This window comes from Dama dama, chromosome 5 (genome assembly GCF_033118175.1).
Source record: "Dama dama isolate Ldn47 chromosome 5, ASM3311817v1, whole genome shotgun sequence".
Taxonomy (NCBI): Eukaryota; Metazoa; Chordata; class Mammalia; order Artiodactyla; family Cervidae; genus Dama; species Dama dama.
Window position 1 is genome coordinate 84,946,920 of NC_083685.1, and position 27,725 is coordinate 84,974,644.

The 27,725-nt window shown below is 39.7% G+C and overlaps 1 protein-coding gene across 3 annotated transcripts in view; it reads right to left on the bottom strand.

Annotated features, from left to right (window-relative positions):
• The window catches only part of AP2B1 (adaptor related protein complex 2 subunit beta 1), a 110,705-nt gene that overhangs the window by 18,598 nt on the left and 64,382 nt on the right, over window positions 1-27,725 (bottom strand). For 2 of the 3 annotated variants that reach the window (XM_061142770.1, XM_061142771.1), the window contains exons 15-18: window positions 24,002-24,043; window positions 23,114-23,260; window positions 22,306-22,451; window positions 17,490-17,619 (exon numbers count right to left, since the gene is read on the bottom strand). In XM_061142770.1, the coding sequence (XP_060998753.1) occupies window positions 17,490-17,619; window positions 22,306-22,451; window positions 23,114-23,260; window positions 24,002-24,043 (465 nt within the window). The remainder of the gene's footprint in view (window positions 1-17,489; window positions 17,620-22,305; window positions 22,452-23,113; window positions 23,261-24,001; window positions 24,044-27,725) is intronic. The other variant, XM_061142772.1, reaches the window with a different exon arrangement.

Below are 27,725 nucleotides of genomic sequence, written 5' to 3' on the forward strand. Positions count from 1 at the left end.
AATTATCACATACATATCCAACTGCCTACTTAGTATCTTCACCTGAAATAACAAATGGATACCTCAAAATGAACATGTCCAAAACCAAATTCTTGATCTCCTCTCCCCATCCCTAAATGGAACCTCCTGCTGACTTTCCAAACCCAGTAAATGAAATACTGCAAAGCTCTCTATGATGTCTCTGCTTCTGCACTCGTCTTTTCCACCTTCAACACCTAACTTCCCAGCCTCTTGTCAACATAGCATCAGAGTGATCTTAAAATGTAACAGTTCATAGATATCTCCGTGTTTGAGACTCCAATGATTTCCCAAAGTTATAACTGACTCCGGTCAGACGCCTGTTAGCTCTCTGCTGTCACATGCTGGAGCCAGCTGCTGTGCCTTGCACACACCATGCATGCCCCTATCTCATAACCTTTCGCTGTTTCCTCTGTCCGAAATTCTCTTCCACCAGAAATCTGCAAGGTTTATTCTGGCCTCCTTTAGGTCTTCTCTTTAATCAAGCATTATCTTCTCATGTAGGTCTTCCATGACCAACCTATTTATGAAATCATACCGCCCAATCTCGACCTCCAGGACGCCCTAGCTCAGGCTCTGCTTTTTCTCCCATTGCTCTTATCTGACACACATTTTTACTGATTGGTTGGTGCACTGCCTGAACCTGTGCCACATAACGCACCTCCAGGAAAATGCAAGCTCCACACAGTCGGGGATTTTGGTCTCTTGTTTACTACTCGATCCTCAGTGACTGGCACAGAGTAAAGGCTCAGTAAGAATAATGACTGTAAAATACATGGCTCCAAGCTCCTGACAGCCACGGGGCTTAGATAAGACACGAACTTGGACTAAGTTTCCAAAGGACAGTACTTCTCAAGGTTTTCCCAGTGTACTTCCTTTAACAGAGGAAGAAAGAATGGACATATATACTGGGGTGGAGGTAGGGGTAAGGATCAGGATTAGGGGCACAGTATGAAGTAGCCCATAAGAACAAAATTTCTTTGAACTTCTGTGCTATTCCATAATGAACCCAAGTGTTTTAATATGAAATGTGTTTTTTCATTTACCTTTAAACAAAACTGATGCTCCAGGAGAATATACCATGTGTATTCTTCAGCCTCAAGTACTTCCTATCAAGGTGGTTTTATTTTATTTTTACAAGGTGGTTTTAAATACTGTGGGTCACGGCCAATTGGTGGTTCTTAAAATTTGTTTAATGGGACGTAACTGGCATAAAATAATATAATAGAAGGGACTTCCCTAGAGGTCCAGTGGTTAAGACTCATGCTTCCACTTCAGAGGACATGAGTTCGATTCCTGGTCAAGGAAATTCCACACAGTGTGGCCAAATAAGTAACAGAATAGAAAATGTCATAGTGTATCTCACTAAGAATAAGTAATGGTTCCTGAAACTGTTTCAGTTTTATGTACTGTATGTGTGAATATACTATGCAAAATATACCTCCTTATGTAAGCTGCAGCCAAAAACTATAAAAGCCCTAAATACTCACTCACCAAATTATAAACCAAGTAGTGAGGAACTGGGCTCAGTGAGCTTAGGAACAGGGTGTGCACCTCAGTTTCTGCTCTGAGGAAGCCTAAAGCAGATCCCAGATGGTACCAAGAACCAAATTACCTAATCCTGTGTTCCTCCGGTCTGCCACGAGCAACATGGGGACACAGTAATATTAACTTGCTTCTCAGGGACATCAATAGGGAGAGCAAAAAGAAATGATTATGAGGCACTTGGAAAACACAAAAGCGGGCTAGAAATGCTTAATAATAATAATGAGTTTTACAAGTTACTTTCAGTGGCTGCTGGGGAAAGAGCAGCTTGTCAGCTTCAGCCTGTAACCAGCAATTAGTTTCTCTCCATAGTACAGAAAGCCTGCTGCAGGGGCTGCAGCCCCTTTCTGGCAGCACAGCTGGAGACGAGCAGGCTGAATTAATATTCCAACCTTGTTCCAGTGCGCTCAAAAGTACTATAAAAAGGTACAAGATGAACTCGGTCTGAACTCTGGCAAATGTGGTCTCTCTCTACACCTCTCCCCACAGATCACCACGGGAGGCACTGCCACAAGAAAATTCAAGGCAAGCGGTACACAGTTCACCTTTGAGAGCATTACCGTCTACTCTTCCGTGACGTCACTTGTGACCTTTCCCAGTCTCTGAGCAATTTCTCCCCCCTGTTTTCCTCCTCTCTATTTAGCTTTGGGAAAGATTATTTGCAGGCTGGTCCAACCGAGGACCAGGCAGTGACGCCAACCATCACCAGTTGTCTGAGGAATGATGATTCAGATGTGTTTTAAGCACTACACTATATAGTCAACAGAACCTAGAGGAATGGCTCTGAGTGACAGGTTTTTAATGATACTGCCTCCAACTGTGTGATATGTCATCTGAGACTCAAGCAGAAGAGGCTCTCTGCTAGCTGCTGGAGTTAAATCCACCCGCAGTGCTGCATTCCCAGTCAATGTGAAAAAATATCTACCATTTTTAGTTTAAATATGGTTTTCTACTTCAAACCCTATTGACCAATAAACTACCTGAGACCTCTCAGAGACATCCTGAAAAAACAGGTCTATCTATAATATTTGACAGTGTCTGAATAGAGTTAAAAATATAGCAGGAATAGGCATGCAACTCACCATGCATGTGTGCTAAGTCACTTCACTTGTGATCAACTCTTTGTGACCTTATGGACTGTGGCCCTCCTGGTTCCTCTGCCCAAGGGGATTCTCCAGGCAAGAATACTGGAGTGGGTTGCCATACCCTTCTCCAGGGGATCTTCCCAACCCAGGGACTGAACCCGCCATCTCGTATGTCCCCTGCCCTGCAGGTGGATTCTTTACCACTAGTGCCACCATCCACCATAGAAAATATCAATTTACTTTCTTCCAATGCTAATTACATTTTAACTTGAAGAAGCATCTTTGGTTTACTTCCAAGGCTAAGATTCAATCAAAAACCCTCTATTTTTTTTCCTAGTTCACCCAATAGACCAGAGGGATTGTATGGCAGTTGAACAGCCCTCAAAGAGTCCCTGTCTGCTGTTTATGATAGATAAAAGCCATACTTGTTTACTTTCACTGTTAAGAGTATGTGGCCAGTAAAGTCCTTTACAGGGAAAATTTGACAGGTTCCACTCGTCCCAATAAAAGCAGTAGCTTCAAATCCCTAATTTCTTGGGCAGCAACTTGCACTTCAGCATTTGATATTTCCAAGGCTAATTAATGTCTATCTGTACTTCTTTACAGAATAGAGGCTTTTCAGAATAGAAAGGAAAGCTCTGAAGAGACCCCCAGATGATCTCTTAAACTATAAATTTTCTAGTGGTACTCGTAAGTATTGGGTTTTAGAATGGCAATGAGAACCTAAGAAACAAACTCTCTTAATGAGTCTTGTTTTTGAAAGGTGCTGCAGCTGCTGCTGCTAAGTCACTTCAGTCGTGTCTGACTCTGTGTGACCCCATAGACGGCAGCCCACCAGGCTCCTCCATCCTGGGATTCTCCAGGCAAGAATACTGGGGTGGGTTGCCATTTCCTTCTCCAATGCATGCATGCTAAGTCGCTTCAGTAATGCCCGACTCTGTGCGACCCCATGGAGAGCAGCCCACCAGGCTCCTCTGTCCACGGGACTCTCCAGGCAAGAATGCTGGAGTGCGTTGCCATTTCCTTCTCCTTTTGAAAGGGAGGAGAAACCAAAATCTACTAAAGCTGATGTAGCTCTGACTCCTCCTGGAGTCCCCATTCTGTCATGCGATCTGCTTAATCTCAGTCTCAGAAACCTCCCACATAGTTTACACCATGAACTGGGATGTAGGCAGATTAAATCACCAGAACACCAAAGAGAAGATGAAGATGTAAAGAGATATAGATAGACATGAGTTTAGAAGACTCTCGGATTAAACTGTTAAAAATTGGGCTTCCCTGGTGGTTCAATGGTAAAGAATCCACCTGCCAATGCAGGAGACATGGGTTCCCCTGGTTCAGAAAGATCCCACATGCTATGGAGCAACTAAACCACATCTATTGAGTCCAAGCTCTAGAGCCTGGGAACTGCAACGGCTGAGCCCACATGCTGCAGCTACTGAAGCTGGTGTGCCCTGGAGTCCGTGCTCCGCAAGACACCGCAATGAGAAGCCCGTGCACCGCAACAAAGAGTAGCCCCTGCTTGCCACAAGCCTGTGCAAAGCAATGAAGACCCAGTACAGCTGAAAATAAATAAATAAATAATATATATTTTAAAAAGCAAACAAAAAGCTGTTAAAAGCCTCTGATTTAGACAGGAGTAAACCAGAATGATGGTCTCCAAAAGCTGTATACACTAGAAGAACCCCAAAGCACAGTAGGGTTAGAACTACTGGAATCAAATCTTGCAATTCTCTGCAACTTAAGTTAGACTCTCAAGTACTGCTTAAAAAAAAAAAAGCATTCCTGTTTCCTTCAAAGCCATTTGGAAAAAAGTAGAAAGGTCACAATTTTCATCAAAGACTGCCTCTGTGGAGGGACTCTTTCATGAAGCTTCGGAATGTGGAGGGACTCTTTCAAGAAGCTTCTTTTCGAAGTCCACCCAAAGCCACCACTAAAGCCAGCTGAACCAGAGTCAAGTTGAACTCAAACCCTTCAACTCTCAGGACAACCTCCAGTGCCAGCATGTGACACCTTATCCATCCCAAAGTGAATTTCAGTTTAGATTTCCAATCTTTATACTGCTTACCTCTGGACTGGAAAACAACCATATCCATTCCCAAAAAAGCAAATTCTTCTGATAGCACATGCAGAAAAATCTGGAATTGGGAAGTGCTAGACCATTACCTTTTAAATTTTTTTCCCTTTTAAAGGTAAAAGTTAGACTGTTTTGAATATTATTTGAAAAGAACTATTTTCTGAAAGCAAAGAATGAGTGATGAGATTCATCCACGGGCCAAAGATATCCCTCTTTGCCCTTCCTTTCAAAGAGTGCCTCCTTATCACTTTACTTCCATCCAAATTAGGAAACAGATAGGCTTCTTTCTGGTCTCCCAGAAAAAAAGGTTTGCTCAGCTCCATTTCCTGTCAGATATCTGAACGATTCTGCTTTTCCCTGGGGCTCTGAGACACTTACAGAGCATCCTTGAGTTTCCAAAGTTATTCTGAGAATATTACACAAATAATTTGATGGTATTAGGACAATGGTTTAATAGTTGTGTGGTGACAGTTTGTTTTTATTTTGAAGTGGCACAAAAACATAGGTTAGTAACAGAAAAAGTTCCCTAAACGTTACAACAGTCACATGTTATATTATCCTGATTATCACCAGTCTTGGAAATAAGGTCCATTAATGTGCTGTGATCTTGCCTTTAGAAATATCAATGAACAGAGTAAAGAAAGCAGTAGCTTCTAATGTTTCTCTGCCCACTTGAGAGAAAAATGAATTTGCGATTGTAGCCCTCAGATTAAGCCAGGACCTGACCCATCCAAATGAAAGGGTATTAAAGGGGCAGTGGGCAGACTGCAAGGCCACTGAGAAACAAGAGGCAGAGTGTGTCTAGGGATGCCGTTTGCTATGATGAGGAGATGGCTTTGCTAAGTCTCGTTCAAGAACTGGAGGCACCAGATACTTGTAAACACTTTCTTAAATGAAAGCAAAAAGATTCATTCAACAACAAATATTTATTAAATACTCATTGTGTGCCAGGCATGCACTGGGGGGATAAGTCAGTGAAGGGGAAAAAAAAAAAAAAAACTAAGACAAAAATGGTTGCCCTTTTGAAGTCTGCGTTCCAATTGGGAGGTGGTGGGTGGGGGTGGAGTGGGAGGGGGAGAGGCGAAAATGAATTAAGTACAATAAATAGTATTTAAAATGGATAAGTGCTCTGGGGGTGGGGAGAGAACAAGGGTAAAGGGGATCAAGAATACTGGGAGTAGAGTGAGGAGGCCTTATCAGAAAGGCCCTATTTTACCAAAGGCCTGAAGGAGGCAATGAGTCATGCAGATATGGCAACTGGGAGAAGGAACATCCCACGCGTGGGAAACAGCCAATTCCAAGGCCTCCAGGTGGCAGCATACCGGTCAGTCTGAGGATCCAGGAGGAAGCCAGTGTGGCTAAGTGGAGTGAGGGGAGGAGTAGCAGATGAAGTCAATGAGGTAGAGGGGAGGGGGAAGACATGGCTGGATAAGACAGGGACTTGGAGACCACTGTTAGGACTTGGAATTTTCTGCTTGGAAAGAATACCAATGCGAGCTCGTCTACACTAGTGATGTAAACATGTGTCTAACAGGGCACTGGTACAGCAAGAATTAAGCAACCGTCACAACTCTGCTAGGACCTGTGGAGAGGGTCACTGGCAGCTGCGTGCCTCACAGGGACCACGGGGTCAAGGGAAAATGATACTAAGATATACGGCATCTGTTCCTGCTCCAGGCATTATTAGTTTTACATGTTAAGCAAAATAAATCAGAAAACTCACAGCAAAGGTAATTTGATGTCTTTTCTGTCAATACAGAACCCACCTGCCATGCTATACTAATCAATTTGGTTACCACCCAGAAACCTTTATCACACGCTCCAGGTGTCCTCCTCCTCCAGCAGCCTTCAAAAGAATTACTCTCTACAGTTTCAGCTGTCAGAAACAGCCAAAAATATTTTCAGAGGCCTTTCAGTCTTTCCAACAGGTAAATTCCCCAAACCCAAGGTCTTACCTTAAACAGGTTCTGCCCAACCCACACAGACTCTAACCCTAAAAGCATGACCTCTTTTATCTTTTAGCCTTTATTAATAGCTCTGTGTACCTTGCTATGACGGGCTGATGTGCCCATGACTGCAGCTGTTGCACTGCTGAATACTATTTACCATTAAGCACCATGATCTGTTTGCTACGCAGGGCTTACTGTTAAAACTTTAAAATACATTTTGTACATACTGTACTGAACCACAAAATGGTGAAGAAAGGACTAATAAACTATCAGTTAAAGTTATTAGATATTCCACACCCCAGTTGGTATGTCACGGGACTGAAGACACAAAGAAAACTCTCATTCCTTTAGTAATGAGAGTGAATGAACATTATTTATTTATTTTTAAATAAAAAGTTTTACTGGAGAAAAATAGAACCACCACGTACACAGGGAAAAGAGCACAAAAATTCAACTGATAAAGAACTGAAAGTCACAACTACCCAATGTTGTTTGTGATTACTTTTCAATTTCTTAAATGGCTTCCCTCAATTTTTTAAAGTCTTGCCAATTTTTTTCAGCTGAAATAGCATCAAGTTTTCAAAAAATTAAGAGCCTCGGTAAAGGGACCAGCTTTTAAGATAACAAAGGTGACACCAAGAGTCTCCTAATAGGACCAATTCTACCCCAAAATTCCTGAAGCACGTAACTACTGAGTCTGGTAGAACAGTAGCTCAGAGACCATCAGGGATTAGTTAGAACACTGACTCAGACGGTCCAGTATGCAGAGAGGGTGAACAAAAAAGCTGCATTTCCCTGTCAGATGAGTTCACGTAAGAAAACCAAGGAGGTGCTAAGAAAATACAGGCAATGGCTGCTCAAAATAATTAAGAAGGCATTCTAAATACCACATATTATTAGACAACAGTGTGTAAAGTGATGCAATTAGAAAACCGGCAACTTAAAAAAAAATATGATCACAGGTCTTTGAGAACTCAAGAAATCAATAGCAAACACAAGAGCTGAAAGTCTTCTCAGCTGAGGGTTGAAAATGAAAGTGAAGTCGCTCGGCCGTATCCGACTCTTTGCGACCCCGTGGACTGTAGCCCACACCAGGCTCTTCCGTCCATGGGATTCTTCAGGCAAGAATACTGGAGTGGGTTGCCATTTCCTTCTCCATGAACATTATTTAAAAATTCTGAGATGAAACTGATCTAGAATCTAATCTAGGTTCTAGCAAGTTAGAAATCAAGAGGGTTCACAGGTGTGGTATGTACTGCCTGCCCTATTATTTAACCTCAGCACAGACAAAAAGCAGGCAGAGGTGGCTGTCAGGTGACTGGGCACATGGGTAGGCCACTGTGCAGGGGATCAGGTCATATACGGAAGGGGCAGAAACCACTGTCAGAAACACAGCATGAGCTTGAGCTATGGATCTGAGAAGTTTTGTGCTTTCATATTTGGAGTCTCTGCCTTCTAACTCCATCAGTGGGATGTTGCCACTAAGCCCAAGACCAAATTCACACACTTTTCAAAAACAATTAAATGATGTTTTCCTTTATCTCCAGTGTAACTGAGTCTAAGCACATTTACTTGTGTCTCCACATTTTTTTTTCCATTAAAATAATAAAACTGACATTTATTTGCAGAACACAAAAGTCCTTCCACAAACTTAGGCTCTCCTGAAGTAGAATAAAAGGGAAAATGAATTCAGACTGGGTATATTTTCATTATAGGTCCACCTGACTGATTTTCAGGCTTTGTGAACCTTGATTCAGAGAGAAACTTATTGTATAAAACCTGATCTCAATACCATGAAACCTATGTATAACCTCACACCACAAAATTGTGAATAAAAGAAACTCTTTTCCAATCTCACTGAACATGACGCCACAGCAGAGTATTAAGAGAGCTAAACATGAATGAGGGCAAGATATGGCTCTCAAGTGGGCTTCAATCCAGTTTAGGTAAAGCCCAGGGTGTCTCCTTTAATTCAAACCTATAATGTCCCCTAAGGCTTTGTGTAAAAATTACGAGCCACAACGAGAACCTAAGGACTAGAAAGAGGTACCTACTTTTTATTCAGAATTTGAAGTCCTCTACTGCATAAAGATCTATTTTCCAATCTTTTATCTGACTAGAAATACAAAACTAATTCAATTTTTATCAACTCTTGACTTACTAACATCATATAAAGATGGTTGAAATTTTAATAGACGAACACCCACAAATCACTCCTATTACCCTGCAGAACTATGTGAAATTTAGTATCATTTGGCCAAGCACGGGCTTCTATTACTTGGGTAATCATCTCATAGGCTCTTTTTAATGACAACTAGTTCTCAAGCTCGGGTGTTTTAAGAACTGAATTCTGGGTTTTAGGAACAACTGTCTCCTACCATTGAAGTCAGATTTATAATTTGCTAGACCATGTCAGCCTATCAAGATACAGGATTTTTATCTACTGCTTCTGTGTGGTTATTCAAGCAAGGCAGTTGCTACTGACAAACGTATTCGTAGAAGAGGGTACCAGAAGCCAGTAGTTGAGTTCCAGTTACAGGAAGACAAAAGGTGTTGTCTAGCAGAATCTTGATTATCTTGACAAAAAGGATAAGGAGGTTCTCTATAAGGACAACTGAGTGAAAAAGGAACATCTAGTATATAAGATACTCTACTCCTCAGATGAGATTAAAGGACACATTTATAGTACTGATGTGACATGAAAAATAAATCAAAATTGAAACAGCAATCACGAAAAGCAATTTTCTCTTTTCTCTTCTTTGGTGGTGAAATATTTTTATCTTTCATAACCATTTCCTACAGGTTGTTAATGGAATATTTCAGATTCTGTCCTGTCTACAGGGGTTATTTTCAGCACTGGCTCTATCTGTGACCTGGGAATCTCTTATAGTTTTCCTAAGATCCACCACTTCAAGGACTCAATGTCTAGTCAAGCAGCATGTGGTCCCATAAAAGCAACCACAGTGCGCAGTCCTCAGCTGTGGAGCCTGGAAGACCAAAGGAGGCTTTAATACTGAACTTGTTTGGCTTGCACAAGAGTCAAGAAAGTCAGTAAATGCCAAGCTGGTTTGCTTCCTTTGATGGAAGCTGCTTAAAAGGTCTTCCGTTTGGAAGCATTTACCAGTTTTTCTGGTACAATAGCTACAGCTGTGGGCCTTCTGAGTGTGAATGGACATATGTAAGACATGAAATACCAGGGACAGGCACCATCTGCAACTGATTGTCTCATAGGCTGGGACTGCAATGTGGGAGTAGCAAGGGACAGACTTTTCTCAGGGCCATACACTGCCAAAAAAAACAAAACAAACCCCCCCCCCCCAAAAAAAAAACCCTTTTGGTTAACAAAGATCTTAAAGACATGAATAAATGGGGTTGTAAGATTGTGTCCTTTGCAGCTAGCATCCTTAGCACTTCCTGCCCTAATCATTCAAAGGTTAAATGAAGAGAGTTGATGACTCTTGCCTTGCTTTAGAAGGGACATTCAAATAAAAAACTGAGACATTATTTCTTTTCTGTAAATAATATCCATCCTCTTATTAAACAACATGTAAGTGGGGTTTAAAGAGGATACAAAGATAGATAATAAAAAACCATATACACTAAAGGATCAATTATTTATCTACAGGTTAACCTCTAACCACAAAGAAGTACAGAAGGAACGAAAGAAGGATTTTTATGAAGGTGTCATGAGACTTTCAGGTAAAGACAGTAGATTTAAAATCACATTTAAATTTTCTTTCTCCTGGAAGAATTTGGCCATAATTAAAAGGAAAAAAGAATTAAGGGTATAAGTTTACAAAGATGGGAAAGAAAAACACACAGTGGCAACAAAATCTTGGTAACTGTAAAACAAATGCTGTTAGCAATAACACCGCACAATTCTCAAAGTCTTGGTACTGGTAGCACCTCTGGAATTGTATGAAGGGGAAATGATGGAGGGGACGTTAAAATAAAGAGGATGAAGAAACCGAGTTCAAGATGCCCACACGACCCTGAGCTACCCCAGCCCTTCAATAAAACTAAGAGACTGATTCTTTCAGAGGAGACAAGATAGTACTTTGAAGGGAATGCTAGACACGGCTGAGGGGTGGTGGAGTAAGGGAATTTATGCATACTGAGTACTGAGACTCTCCAGTCCTCTTTCCCAGTTTAGCTTCCAGGAGGCTGGTAGAAAGCCTTTAAATTCTAAACAGGAGAGTCAAGGGTAATTTTTGGAAGAATTAAACCAGCTCCCAAAAGAAAGACATGAAAGTACTGACACAGAAGATTCCAGATGAGTTCAGTGATGGGTGGGTGGAGGTCCTACCCTGTGTCTTACAGTTTAGAGGGCCACACTCTGATGTTTTTCTGGCCTCCTCAGAACCCCTCTACAGAAGAATCCATATGGCCAAAGAGACATGCCCAGGTAGGAAACATAGAATTTCCTAACTAAAAAGCCCTAACACTGTTTCCAGGTCCTGTCTGAGATACTTCTACTGGTCACTTTTTCTGAGGGTCAGTAAATATATCCAGAGGCCCAAGGGATGGCCGAAGGGTGGAAGTGGAATAGAAGAAGAGAAGGCTGTGAAACACGGTTCTCCAGTTGTACTCCTGAGTGAACAGAGGTGGAATTTTAGCAAAGCACCAAATGGAAACCCTAGAATCAAAAAGTACAGTATCTGAAATGAAAGCTATCCTGGACAGATAAACCAGAATGTTGTAGCCTATAAAAGAAAAGAGGCTGTACGCTTGAAGACAGATCAATAGGAATTACCCATTCTGAAGAACAGAAATAAAGAAAACAAGAACAACTGAAAACCAGCCTTAGGGGCTGAGGGGACAATCCAGCAGTCACAGGTGACAGTGGCGTGTGTACACTCAGTCGTGTCTGACGCTTTGCAACCCCATGGATTGCAGCCTGTCAAACTCCTCGGTCCATGCAATTTTTCAGGCAAGAAATACTGCAGTGGGTTGCCATTTTTCTTCTCCAGGGGATCCGCCGACCCAGGGATCAAGCCCACATCTCTACTGCTCCTGCACACGCAGGTAGATTCTTTACCACTTGGGCCACCTTAGAAGTGGAATTCTGAAGGAAGGGGAGTGAGATACTGGGACTGATAAAAAAATCAAAGAAATAATTAAAAAAAAAAAAAAACAAACCCAAAAACGACTTTCCTAAATTTGGGAGAAGCTATCAATTTACAGATCCAAGTTCAGTGAATCTGAAGTCAGATAAATGTAATGAAAACATCAAGGTACATAACAGTCTTAAGCTGCTGAAAACCAAACCTAACAATGAAGGAGCCCATAGATGAGCACTGCCCAACAGAACTTCCCATAATGACAGAAATGTTCTACTTCTGCACTGACCGATTCAGTAACCACCAGCCATGTGAACATTCGAATGTGGCTAATGCAATAGAGGAAATCAACTTTTTACTTTACTTGATTTTAATTAATTTCCATTTAGATAGCTGCATGTGGCTAAGGGTTATTTTATTGAACAGGGTAGTTAAGGAGCCTTATGAGGTATCAACCCATCATTAATATATGCACTTTACTAACTCAAACAAACAATAATAAATAAATAAAAATAAAATTTAAGACATGGAGATAATCAGAAACTTGAGCACTGACCGGATATCTGATGTTGAGGAATTCTTGTTAATTTTTTAATGAGCACAATAGTTACTGTGGTTATGTTTTAAAAAGAAACCATCTGTTTTAAATATATACATTGAAATATTTACAGAGGAAATGATATGTCTAAGATTTGCTTCAAAATAATATAGGGCAGGGCTATGCACAGAGAGCACAGATGAAATGCTACTAACTCTGGATTGATTAATTATTGAAGCTGAGGGATGAGCACATGGGACTCATCACGTAATTGCTTACTTTTGTACAGTTAAAATTTTTTTCATAAAAAGTTTTTAGAAAATAGAGCAAAAAGAAGGACTTCCCTGGTGGTCCAGTGGTTAAGACTGCACATCCACTGCAGGGGGTACAGGTTCAATCCCTGGTCAGGGAACTAAGAGCCTGCATGTCACGTGGTTATGGAAAAAAAAAAAAAGCAGAGCAGAAGGAGATGGAAAATAGGACAAAAAGCAGAAGACTGGTCCAGGAAAGTCAGCACTCAAAGAGCAAGACTTCCAATAAGAGAGACAAAGAAAATGAAAGGAGATCTATAAAAAAGGAAAATTCCCAGAATTGAAGGATAGAAGTTTCTACATTGAAAGAGCACAATAAGGACCTGGTGCAGTGGGTGAAGAGAGACACAAACCAAGGCATATCACTGTGAAGTTTCAGAAGAGGGAAAAACAAGGATTGTACAAGCTTTCATTCAGAGAGAACACGGCACAGAAAAGGATCAAGAATCAGAATGACTTCAGACTAGGAGGAAAACTATTTCTAATCTAGAAAAATATACAGAAACCATCATGTAAGTGTGAAGAAAAAAAAGTTCTAAAACATGTAAAGTCGCTACCTGTTTAAAACTTTACTCTACACACCTATCTAATACTTTGGCCACCTGATTCGAAGAACTGACTCGTTGAAAAGACCCGATGCTGGGAAAGACTGAAGGCGGGAGGACAAGGGGACAACAGAGGATGAGATGGCTGGATGGCATCACCAACGCAATGGACATGAGTCTGAGTAAACTCTGGGAGTTGGTGATGGACAGCGAGGCCTGGCGTGTTGCAGTCCATGGGGTCGCAAAGAGTCAGACATGACTGCGCGGCTGAACTGAACACCTATTTTTAGGAAGCTACTGGAGTATGTTCTTCATCAAAATGAAGGAGTAAATCAAGGAAAGAAAAATACAAGAGGAGACCCAACATACAAAACAGATGAAGAGAATGAATCCTCAGGGCTATGATGAAGGGAGTTCATAGAATGACAGTTTCAGGTGTGGAAGAAAATCGTTCCAGATTAAAGCAGTCAAACGGCTCCCAAAGGAGACTTTAAGAGTGAATTCGGTAGGACTATTTTGAAGAGTTTGATCTCACTGGAATTTGGGAATGAATGGCAGTTAACACAAAAAATTAAGCAAATAAATAGAGACAAGTCTTAATGGGTAAATATCTAATTACTTATAAAAAGTTTTATGGAAAAAAAGAAATAACTTTTATGGAGAAAAATAATCACACTATATAGTTCAGCTCTGAGGAGTATATATAATCATAGTAACATGAACAATGAATACTAATTAAAGCAAATCCTAAGACAGTCCTATCAGGAAAATATGAGGATTGGGAATATATACACAGATAATGGCTGGAAGTGGGAAGAGAAGGCTGGGGACTGGGTTTTTCTTAGTTAACTCTAGAACTAGTTAATTCTAAACTGTATATTCACAGACCTGATAAAATTAAAACTTCAAAGAAAGGAGTATCAACGTTCTCACAAAAAGTTCACAGCTTGGTGAAAAAGGAGGCCAAGCAAATGTGAGAACTCCACAGTATCCATACAAAGACTGGGATGAACATGTTATGTCACGATTCTATTGCACTTTTGAAGACAATGACCTGAAGAAGCAGTCACCTGCCAGGTGTCAAGTTTGAAGGAGTGTACTGGGAAAATGTTTCTAAGCAACTAACACAGATGAAATAGATGAAGTGAAAAAAAATATAAAAAAACAGATGAAGTGAAAAGGATATCAAAGTCAGAGAAAGCTCTTTTAGACAAAATTCATTTAGACATTTGTTAAGGTTTTTGTTTTATTTAAATAGAGGAAATCAATTCTCTTTTTTTAAAGGAATATAATATGTTAAACTCAAGAGAAGCTCCCGGGCGGGCAAGCTAAACTTTGCTTTGTGTAATATTTATAAGTTGGATTCACAAAGGCTTTTGATAACCAACATTATTAGTACAGTAGATTTTCTAGGTTCAAATTTCTACTAGGTATTTAATGCTCTAAGGTATAATCTATTTTACATTTTAAGAGAGAACAGTGTCTTTTTTCCAATAGTGGTTCAAAAAGACCATAGGTCAATAAGTAGTTTGACAATGTTTTTATTTTTTATTTTATTTTTTTCCTTTATTTTTATTAGTTGGAGGCTAATTACTTCACAACATTGCAGTGGGTTTTGTCATACATTGACATGAATCAGCCATGGAGTTAATAGTTAGACAATGTTTTTAATGAAAAGTTTTTGTAGTAAATGCTACATTACAGTTCTGGAGGTTAGTTTGGTTTGTCTGTCCTATATATAGATATCAAATTAGCTGAAACAGCTAAAACTCGCATTGCTTCCCAAATTTCATTTCCTAAAACTCTTTCTTTTCTGATTTTATGGTCTGCAGTACTAGAAAAGTACTAATTTTTCCTGCATGAGCTCTTGAATTTAAACATATATATTCATAATGTTTAAATGCCAATCAATATTTACCTGGCTTTATCTGGATCTTTATGGTCAAAGCCTGTTTCAATAGGCTTAAGATCTGCGTTAAGATCTGACTCTTTTTATTCATACTGGGACAAGAGCAGAATAGAAGCTGAAAACTAAGGTAACCCACCATCTTCAGTTAATCATTAGTTTCACCTTCCACTAGCAGACATTAAATAGAACTGCTCTCAGGGGGGAAAAACTTCATCTCTTTCCAAGTTTTTGCTTATCTTCTCCATTGGGCAAAGCCAGTTAAATGAGAAAATAGCCATAATTATGACATCCTTGAAAGGAAAGAATCCATGGGAAAGCATGTAGAATCAGTAGTTGACTACAGATGGAAAATCTGTTTTTTTCTAGAAAGTTGAACTGCTTTATTACATTCTGCTTAGATGGAAAAATTTTAAGTTTTTTTTTAATGTCAGGTTTGTGAAAATGAAAACTTGCTAGTTCTAATGCGAGAGAAGGATTTGGACTAAGAGTCACCTCTTTTATGAGGATTCCTGGGACTTCTCTGGTGGTTTAGTCATTAAGACTCTGGGCTTCCAATGCAAGAGACACCAGTTCAATCCTTGGTTGGGGAACTAAGATCCCACATGCCATGCGCCAAATAAACAAAAAGATCAACTCATGTGAGGGTTCCCATCTGGAATGTTCATTTTACTGAATGTGAAATGGAAATGCAAATAGGGAAGTAAACTGACATTTATTCACTGTTCCCTTTTGGTTTTAAGAGGAGGAAATTTGCCCTGATATCTGTGACCCAAATTCCTTTTCTTACTTCTAAAGTAAAGCATTCTCGCACCCATGCTGACTGACCTCAAATATTTGGCTTGAGGCTCTGTAAGGTAACAGGAGGTCAGATTTCCATGAAAAGAGAACAGATGTAAATTTGGGTTAGTTACTTACTTTAGGATTCTATGTTGGAAAAGCCCCTCAACACATTAGTCTCATCATAGCAGCACAGCCAATTCCTTCTGCACAGTAATCCTTATTCTGCTCTCCTAGACTAAGCCAAGTTATATTGTGACTCACTCACTGTCACTCTGTATCATCAAACCCTTTGCTGAAAAAGAAGCAGTCAACTACTGAGGCAGCAAGGTAATCAGTCAACTGGCAAGCAGGCCTGGTGTGCTGGTATTTAAACTATTTTGGAGAACATTAGTTTCAACTCTAGGTAATTTTATTGTTGATGTCTTACCATGAGTACTAGGATCCCACAATGGTATTTCCAAGACACTGAGCAATGGGATCCTACCTGTCTTGACCACAAAGTAGAAGGTTGCTATTTTTTGTTCATCATTTAAAGCATATTTTACAGTCTCATTCAGACTGTTCTCTCAAGTTCTTGGTAGAAGGGGATGCCCAATCCTCTTTGTTGAGTCTTATGTCAGTCATAGTACATCGTTCCCTTTTTCTTTTTTTGTTAAATTGTGAGCTCACTTTCAGTAGAGATTTTCTTTTCAGATGGGAGTCCTGATGGCCTTAAAGTTCAAAATTGTTGCAAAAGGGCCATTATTGCATTTGCTTCTGCCTGGTATCTTAGGCTCTCTCAGTTCTGGTCCAATTTTACACTAATTTACTGGTTTGGAGAATTCTGTACCTACACAGTATAAATTCAGGCCCTGAATTTTCCACAAGAGGCCACCCAGAACCCTGGTCAGAGAGAACTTTCTCCCATCACTTGCCTCTATGGATATCTGTTTCTAGTTCCCCTTTCCCTGAGGGATTTGCCCTTCCAGGGGTCAGCTTTATGCAAAGCTCAGTTACAGTTCCCCATCTCAGGTCAGCGCAAGGTGGTCTCTTCTGTCCTTGTGAGCATTAAAACCCTCAACTTCCGGGCTTCTATCTGTATTTTATCTCTTCAGGTTGCTGTGGCTTCAATTTACATGCTTACTACTCTGTCTTCATGTTGCTTAAACACCAGAAGGCTTATTTCAAAGAGAAATTCAAAGTGATGCAAATGAAATGAAACTCTAAGCTAGGACTTAAGCATTCTAAAAATTCAGTATTTTCAAGATGGAAAGGCTCTTGTAGACATGATAAAGTTCTGAGCTCCTCTAAGGCGATGTTATACTTAACCACATGCATATCATACAGATAACCCAACTATTTACAGCAGTGTGTTCAAACATGACTGCCACATAGCTTTCCTGAAATCTACTCTTACAAGGGCAAATTCCCTTTTATGAAAGTCTTAAGAAAAAAGTTTGTAAGTAACACCTTGAAAAGTTTTTGTTTCTTGAGTTAAAAAAAATTAATAACTTTGTGTCAATGTATGACTTTTCTGTGCGCATGTTTTAACGAAAAATAAGTCTTCTCCTCAGAGTTATTTCAAACCCTATTCCATGACTAAATCTGATATGAGAGGAGTTGCTTTACATATAAATAAAATAAAATTGGCAACATATCAACCTGTACACCCAGAGTGAAGTAAATGTCTAACCTGCAGGTTGTTCAGAGGCTCCATCTTCATGACGGGGCCCAAGGTGTTGAGGGGCAGGGAGACATCGATGCTTTGGTTTGGCATTAGCGGTGTATGGATGGCCAGAGGAGTGCTGGGAATGACACCAAAGCTAGGAGAGAAGGTGAAGAAATCCTAGAGGTTAATTAGGAGGCAGGATTTAGACCCATCTTTAGGTTTCAATGGCTTTTTACAAGGAAACATAATTTTTAACAAAATTAAATGGAAGGAACAGCAGGAGCTGAGGTGCCCAATTCTAATTTGCTGTAACACTGGTTACCACATAACCTCTGTTTTCCATGAAACAGATTAGAGGAAGAAGAAACATTCAGCAGCAGAGAACTGGTTAGGTAATGGCCTGATGCTAAAGTTTTCTTGTTTATCATGCCACTAGAGGGGCAGGTTTGGTAAACATCTTTTTTTTATACATCTGTCTTTAGATAATCCTTGGGAGAATACCCGCCCTGCAAAGTACACTACTACTTTTTCACTAGCCTGATAACCTGCCCAATCAGCCCAAGGATGATTTATGGTAACTCACTTTCTTTTTTCTTTATTTACTTACATAGGATACAATCATTGGGAAAAAGCCACTCTAAGTAAAGCAGAACTGACTGGCTTAAATATTCAAAACAACACCTCAAAGGACAAAAGACAGGCTGTAGACTCAAATCTGGCCACTTTCTTAGCCTAAGGCAAGCAGTGAGTATCCACCACAATTAGACTTCTCACAGAAGCCTGCATGATAATAATATAAGAATAGTAAAGAGCTAGGAAAAGTCTGAGTTTGAAGTCACATAAAAACAAAAATGTATGAAGGAAGACTGAAAGGGAAAAGCTGGGCCACAGGTAAAACAAATGAACAACTTAATGATACAAATTTACATTGAATTTATGCTCTAATTAGCTTCAGGAAGCAAGATGAGATTATAATATAAAATAACTAGAGTTTTTTAGGCAGTATCAATTTCAAGAGTCACAGAACAGCAGGAGAAACATTTTCCTTTTCCTAGATAAACTATACTTTAGAGTCCCAAATGTAATAAATGATTTTGAGTAGACACATCAAATCATTTTGGTATTAACATCTATGGGTCAAAAACCATTCTGCCCTTTTGATCTTGCTCTCATGATTCATCTATGTGGAACACTATAGGGAATCTTAAAAAAAGGCTACCAGAACTAGTAAGTAAGTTTATTAAAGTTGCACGATACAAGTTCAATATACAAAAATCAAATGTATTTCTATATACTAGCAACCGAAAGTTAAAACATGCTACTTACTATAACATCAAAACTATGAAACACTTAAATGCAACAAAAGATGTGTAAGATCTGTACATGAAAAATTATAAAATACTGTAAAGGGAAGTTAAAGATGTCCTACATAAATGGAGAGATATGCTATGCTGATGGATTAGAAGACTCAGTATTGTTTGTTGTCAGTTCTTCCCTAAACTGATCTATATATTCCCTATACTTTCCATCAAAATCCAAGCAGAAAAAAGACCTAGACTTGCCCAAAACAATTTCTGAAAAAGAATATAGTTGGAGGGTTTACACTATATGACTTCAAGATTTACTCCAGAAAAAGATTTGACTTTGACTCTTACTTTACACCATCCTAGGCTTCCCAGGTGGCGCTAATGGTAAAAAAATCCACCTGCCAATTCAAGAGATGAGGATTTCTGGGTTGGGAAGATCCCTTGGAGGAGTGCATGGCAACCTACTCCAGTACTCTTGCCTGGAAAATTCCACAGATAGAGAAGCCTGGTGGGCTACAATCCATGGGGCTGTGAAGAGTCGGACACAATTGGATATTGCACATTACACCATATTATCTCACCAAAATTATCTCAAAATGAATTATAAAGGTAAACATAAGAGCTTTATTGATTGCCATATCTATTAAATTTTTAAAAATTGTATTAATAACTGTGGGTCAGGCAAAGATTTGATAAACAGAAAACAAAAAGCAAAAGACTTATAAAGGAAAAAATTGTAAAATAAACTGTGTTTAAATAAAAAACCTGTTCCTTGAAAAACACTAAGAAAGTAAAAGTAAGCTACAGACTGGGAGAAAATATTTGCAAGGCATATCTGAAAAGTACTTATAGCCAGAAAATATAAAAAACTTTACTACTTGATAACAGGACAAACAATTTTTTTAAAAAAGAAAAAGGAATGATCTGAGCAGATACTTCACCAAAGAAGATATAAGATTAGTCAACAAGATTATGAAAAAAATGCTCAGTATTGTCAGTTAGTAGAGAGATATTACTATACATCTACAAGAATGGCTAGCATTGGTGAGAACATGGAACAGCGGGAACATCCATACTTACCATGTGACCCAGCAATACCACTGATAGGTATTTACCCAGAAAAAATGAAAACACAGTTCTACACAAAGACTTATATATGAAAATTCATAGGCGCTTTAGCCATGAAAGAAAAAACTGGAAACAACCCCCACTTCTACCAACTGGTGAAACTGTAAACAAATTGTGCTACAAGTATCACTGGGATACTACTCAACAATAAACAGACTGCTGAAACACCTCTAAGCATTATGCTAAGTGAAAAAAATCTAATGCAAAAGACTCCATACTATGTAATTTCATTTACAAAACATAATAGAGAAGGTATGATTATACTGGCAGAGACAGAGCTACAAAGAACAAGAGAAGAGACATCATAGTAAAAACAGTAAGAGACACAGAGAATAAAATAAGAAAAAGCAAATAAAATAAAACAGAAATGAAGAAAAAGATCACCACTACTCATGAAGCACTCCAGTCAGAAGATCAAGTCTAAATCTAATTAAGCCTATAGACCAATTTACAGATAAAATCAGCAAAATCTAGACTGTGGGAAATTCTACAGATAAAAGATCTAATTTCTTCTACAAATAAATTTCAAGGAAGAGAGAGGAGGAAAAGTCTATGGGTTAAAAGAGACTTAAGACACGTATCAATTAATTGGTATATATGGGGACCAATGGGATCCTGTTCAGATAAAACAAGTTGTACAACACCAGGGAATTGCAATAATCTGCTAATGATGTTAAAGAACTTAATAATATTAATGATATTAAAGAATTTAATAATATTTTTGAGTTTAATAATGGCACTGTGGTTAATGGATTAAAAAAAAAGTCATGAGATACATATTCCAATATTTATAGATAAGAAAATATTAGAGAGAAAAATAGTACATATAACAGACAAAGTCAATAAATACAGAATTCTCCAAAGAAGAAAATCTAAACAATGGAACAGTACAAAAGGTTAAACACATAAACCCTGAAAACCTCCCAGAGATACAGGACTTCAAGGCACACACTGAAAGGGCACACCTCATTCCAGGAAACAGTGACTAACACTGGTCAACACAGGGAGTAGCCGAGAAAAATTACCAGACTTCAAAACTTTGGACTGCCAAACAGAATGATCAGATTACTTATAGATACAGGGAAAAACCATGCTGGCAATGAACTTCTCCTCAGGAATATTAAATGAGAAACAACTCTGAAGTAAAACGAAGAGCTTAAGTCAAGAATTTTCAAGCATATAAGTCATGATTTTGAGCATGTAAGAATTCAGGGATCGTTGAGGCCTTGTTGAGGAACCTACTAGAAGACATACAAGAAATGACCATGGAAATGTAAGTAAAAGGACTGGCAGCAAGCACAAACTCAAGACGAAACAAAGATGAGGATAAAAGTGAAAGAATAAAATGTAGAAATGACAACTGACAAAAATGAGAGGAAAAGGAGACAAGCAGGTGGAAAGTAGAATAAGCTCTCATCTGTCATAACTCTCTTCCCTATTATGGCAGAGAATTCACTGCTAAAAGCAAACTGTCTGCCTATATATGATTATTCAGTTAACAGGCAGACTGTCTTCCATATTTTTTACAGCAGCCAAAGTCCATTCATTTTTCTCACCAAAATGTGGGCTCTAGACACACACTGAAAGGGCACACCTTATTCCAGGAAAAAGTAACATTGGTCAACACTGGGAATATCCTAGAAAATCACTGGACTTGGACAGTCAAGCAAAAGTTTATACAGTCCATGGAATTCTCCAGGCCAGAATACTGGAGTGGGTAGCCTTTCGCTTCTCCATGGGATCTTCCCATCCCAGGGATTGAACCCAGGTTTCCCACATGTCAGGAGGATTATTTACCAGCTGAGCCACCAGGGAAGTCCAAGTTACAAACATTGGACACACATTTGAGACACGTATTTGTTTCATCACTCTAGCTTTAGTACCCAGAAATGTCTGGCACTCAGATGCAAAACAATTATTAAACAATTATTATTAACTGTATAAATGGGTTTCAACTAAAAGTGTTTTTTTGGTAAACTGTGTTAATAAAGACATACAAGTTCTAGAATCCTTTATGGCAGTAAGTCAGTCCTGGTTTCCTTTTCTGGGCGCCTGATGACCTCAGCTAGCGATCAGAAGTTGTTTTGTGAAGTTTGTTCTGCGTTCAGTTATTCTTTTGATGAATTTGTAGGAGAGAAAGTGGTCTCCCCGTCCTACTCCTCCGCCATCTTGGCTCCTCCCAGTCCTGGTTTCCTTATTCCATATGGACAACCTTCTCAGCAGAATTCCCTAGGGCCTCCAGAGTTAAAGCTGACCACGGAAGAGATATACAAGAGCCTTCGCTCAGTCCACATTGGGCATCCGCCAACACAAGAGTTTCTACCCACTGCTGAACGGAACACTCACTTGTTAGACACAAAGTACACGCCGTCTCAGGATTGAGCTGGGGAACTCAGATTTCTTACCTATTCTTGTTAAACTGAATTGCAAAGTCCGTCATGTGCTGCAGAGCTTTGTTGGTGAAGTTCATTTCCATATAGATGTGCCCTTGGCGGTGAGTAAATGTTCCTGATATCTCCAGGCCTTTAGCCTTTACTGCAGGCAGCCAGACCTAAAACACAGCATAAAGCCCAATGAAATCAGACAGGATTCATCTCACTGCTGTTTTTGAGTAAATAAAGATGAAATTAAGATTTCACTTGGTTAGGCAAGTAAGGTGCTAAAATAAGCTTCATTTACAGGAGTTTCCCCTTCTTCTTCTGAATTTCCTTTTGAGCATGCTATCAAGCAAGGCTGAGACTAGAAAGATATTAACGACACTAACCTAAATCAGAACTCTAAAAGGGTGCACTAAGATGCATGAAAACCAAGTCTGAGCAATGGCACTCTAGAATCCACATGCAATACCAATGGAAAAGGAGAGCAGAAGGAAAGTGAAGTAAAATGTTATGTCTTTTCCCCTCTGCTTTGAAATGATGTACAGTTCAAATCACTAGATTGATCACTAGATTGATTTCAGTGCTGACAACCAAGGCAGGATTTCTAGAGAACAAAACCTAAACACTTAATATTTTCAATTTTAAGTCTAACTATAAAAATGGTTAATAAGGGTGCTATGGCGCTTCATATTGCTAGGTTTGAGGCCACCATTCATCGTCCTTGTAAATTCTCTAGACTAAGGGCCCCAACCTTGGACTTATTATCAGTGGGAGTAATGCAAATGTTAAACGTTAAATAATTCAGGTCCTGTCCACGAAGTGTTGTGTTACTTACAGCCTTAGGAGCCACATATCCACCAGGTGCCATGCCTATCCCCGTGGAGAGTTCAAACAGGTCATTCAGACCACTGCTGACCACAGCAGGAGTAGGGGAGGGAGCAAAGGTTGCAGGCACTGATGACGGGATGAAGGACTGTCCCACCTGCAGGGAATGAAAGGGAAGGGGAGCACGGAGATCAGGAAGAACAGATTAACAGTCCTTAAAATGTTGCTATCTATTTTAATAGTTGTTGGTAAATCAATAAGAACACACCATAATTACAATATTCTTAGGAGTTTAATTCATATATTCTTTGTCCTTTAAATCATCATGGTTATTTTTTCATCATTGAAAAGATACACACACTCTTTAGAAGTTCTATCAAGAGAGAGTAATCAGCAGGATCAGGAACACAGTAACCCAAGGTTTTTTCTATTTGTTTCCAATTTTAGCTTCCATGATTCTGTGCAAAAGGCCTATAGTATCCCCAGGAAACTCTCCTGGGGGAGACGGATACTCATACTCCCCAATTCTTTTACGAGGAGAGTCTCACTTGGAGTCCAGCTGACTCTCAAGCTCTTTCTAGATGACAGAAGAGAAGAAGGGTATTCTCTCGTCAAGATGGGAGGTTCCATTTCCTTTGGCTCTTTACCATCAGGAAGACACAGAACTCTGGAGACACCAGAGCGCCAATCCCTATAGACACCCCTACAGCCCATGTGGCGTATGGTCCCGAGGATTCTAAGTAACCCTACACTACTGTCTACTCTTCTTAACACTGCTACAGAGGTTCTGGCGTGCAGGGCTAGACAGCAGCGGTGGCTGGTCTGAGAAGCTGCGCATAGCAAAGGCATCAAACAGGGGGCAGCGCGTCCCATGGTGAGAAAAACCGAGGGCACTTACTGCCGGACTTCCTCCAATGCCCCCGCCAAGGTCACTGCCAAGCTGAAAGAGAGAAAGGAGAGAGAGGAGAGAAAGGTAGAGTTCATTTAGCTAAGTACTAGATGCCCATACAGAATGTGCAAATTGCTCTACCAAGTTTGCAGGGAACACATGCTATTCAACTTGACTCCCAAAGGCTAAAGAAATTCTAGATTGCAAAGAAATACATCCTAGGGGAACTAAGTAGGGGACATGATGATGTGTGGGAGTTTTCAGAAAACTTGGAAAGGAGATGGAGCTGGGACACCTCAGGGATGTTTCAGATCCAATCTTTCCACTGGGGTACACAGACACAAACCCAAACAGCATTTAAAGAATTTACATATTCCAAGAAGCTCTATCTCCAGGTAGTAATGTTTTGGATACATCTTATTTTTTTAAAAGGAAATTTGAGGGGGGAAAAAAGAAAATAAAAATGAAAATGTGCTTTGAACTACAAAACTTGCTGCCTCACTGAGAAAGTAGGGGCCAAACCAGTAGTGAACTGAGATTTCAAGCTCCAAAAATTACAGCTGGAACAAGAGGGATTTTCAGTTTAGAACTTTGCTAAGAAAGCAACAGCTGGGTTAGGAAGATATCCTACTTGGAGAGGAAGTGGGAAGGCTTGCCATTTTTCAACTCTCTCTCACAGCCAGTACAATTAAGGAGAAATGCTGTGATTTCTCTGAAGTAGATTATTTAAAAGGATGTTGGCTACTACAGAATTAGATTAACGTAATTAGCTTGGTGACAGGAAAGTAATTCCACATGGTCTTAGCTCTGCCCCCCCACCCCCACCCCCAGGGCTCTGATATAATTCACCCTGAATTTCAGGACAAAAGTATTTAAAAGAACTGAAGCTGAAAACAGCTACCATGAAGAAACATAAAACACACATACATGCAACTAATGGTGCCGTTGAAAAGGCAAAGGCCACTTTTTTTGTTACAATTTCACACTGCTGCTTCCCTAGTTGGCACTGTGTATCTAAAATGCATCTCTGAATTACCAAATGCCTTGTCTGCTTTACAAAACAGTTTCCTTTATTGTCATTTGGTGATAGAAACTTGGATAGCTCAGATGCTACGGATGTGTTTTAAAAAAACTGTACTATCTTCAGGATTTGAGAGAGAGGATTTATTATCTTCTCAGTGAAGAGATACATAAAACTGAGTTGTCAAATCTCAAAAATAATATATATATTGAAAAATAATGGGACTTATGACAACATTCTGTTTCCAGCATGGCAGGAAAAAAAAAAAAACACCCACCCAGGCAGGTGCTGCCTAACTGGCACAAATAAGCTTGCTCTGCACTAAGCTACAGAGCACTCCAAACCTCAGAGTCAACACTTCCAAAATCTGGTTTCTGAAGACTATGTAATGGTTGGACCTGGGAGGAGAAATCACAGGCTCAGACAGATGAAAAAGGCACCACAACCAAGACTCTGAGTAACCGGAAACATGACAGCAAACAGAAAGGACATGATACACCTGCCTCCTCCCTGTTTCCAGAACAGCACACATCCGGAGCATGGGAGTCCTGTTATTCAAACACACACCTACATAACGTTTATTGGAGGAAAGGTACGATGGGGAATGTAAAGATGCCAGGTGATGAGGGGAATACATAGACGAACCAGATCCAGGCTTTGCAAACTAGCAGAAAAATAAAACACGAATGCAAAACCATACAGAACAGAACATGCTAACACAAAAAAAGCAAAGTTCTAGAGAGAAGAGCCTCCTTTTGGCTGAAGGATAATGAAAAGATGCTTGTGAAATTACAGAAAGCAAAGACAGGAGAGGTTATTTATTTCTCAGAATGAACAAAGGTTAAAAAGTAGGAATAAAAGCATGATCAAGAAGAATGAGCACTATAATTAGATTTGAGCACAGGGTAGATAGGTGTAAAAAAAAGAAAGAAGCCACAGAAAACAAATTTGCAAAAGCAAGCTGCTTATGGAGGTCTTTAGTTTTCAATTTCTCCTTATGAAACTTGGAGGCTTCTTAGATTAAGAGTCAAACTTTCTAAGAGTATTAATAACGATCTCAATTTCGTTCTAATAACGATGGCTTTCAACCTTAAAGACAAAGTGGAATCAACCACTTTTGTGTGTACAGTGTGGGGAGTTGTTGTTCAGTTGCTAAGTCATGTCTGATTCTTTGTGATCCCATGGATTGTGGCACATCAGGGGAAGGGGACTTTTAAAACCACTAATGCCCAAGTCTCAGTTCTAGTCATAGTGATTTAATTGTTCTGAGGTGTAGCCTGGGCATCAGAATTTTAAAAAGTTGCCCTAGTGATTCCAATGTACAGACAAGGTTGAAAACCACTGCCTTAGAGAATTAACTATTATCTGGAGTCAGACAAGAGTTATCAGTTTAGAAATTACTTTGGAGCTATCTTCTAAATTGAAAAGGAAGCTAGAACTTGAGCAGAAAGAAAAGCCCTTTCTAAGGAAGGCAATGATGCAGAATGTCTCATTTGTCCCAGTGCTGGTTTTGATCTGGTTTTATGACTTTCTGATGGGCTTACACATTCTTCCCACAGCCATTATCTTCCCTTCTGGGCTATCTCACAACTCAAGTTTGAAAGAGATGGAATTCTTTATGGACCTAGTTGGGACTTGATGGCAAGAAAGAAAAAACACACTGGAAGAGAAACAGCAATATTATCAAAGATGCTAAATTCAACAAAAGGTATTGAGAAAAGGCACTCACTAGTGGTGTTATTTCCAAAGGAAAAAAAGCCCCTTTATAGCCCTTATTTTCCTAGATTTCATTCTTATTATATTTGAGCATTATATGAGTATTATCTTAGCTGGACAGGATCTAAATGTACGCCCCTCCCCACCCCCTCACCCACCATGCTGCTTGTCAATTTTATTCAAAACAATATGAGAAACTGAAAAGCAATTCTGACACTCCTCCATTTATGTTCAGCTGATCAGATACACCTGAGCTACAACTCAGACTCAAGATCTCTGATCTTACAGGGACAGCATGCAAGGGGTATTAGAGACACATGGCCAGAAATAAAAAGGTTCACCTAACTGGGCTATGTCCACAGAGCACAAGTGAAGGACAATTTCAGTATGCTTTCTAACTGGCAAAACTCTAGCTTATTCAGACTTTATTTGGCAGCCTTCCTGACTGAAAAGTTTCTGAGAGAGGCTGTCATCTTCCTCTGAAAATATGACACAGGTGACAGCAGAGTGACAGACAAGAGTAATAGGGAGCTGTCATCAAGGATAGGAGCCAATTCCCCAGTGAGGGCCTCTCCTATCTACAGTGACAAGCAGGTTGAGGCAGATATTAATTGGGGGGTAGGTAGGGGTGGGGCAGGGAGGCTAGAAAGCCACAGTAAACAAAGCAAAGTTGTTGTCATATTAGCCTGAACCAGCCACTAATGTTTCAGTTCAGTTGCTAGTATTACCCTGAGTCAGACAAGATTCATCTGTTTGGTAATACTTTCTAATCAGGTCAGGTACAAAATCAATCAAACTGCACTTATAAAAATTCAGTGATATCTGTTATCCAGTGAGCTAGAGGAGGTGAGTGAAAAGTAAGGTACAACTTTAATCTCAAAGGCTGTACATGTTTTAAGCGGTCTTCAGTGATATCTGTTATCCAGTGAGCTAGAGGAGGTGAGTGAAAAGTAAGGTACAACTTTAATCTCAAAGGCTGTACATGTTTTAAGTGGT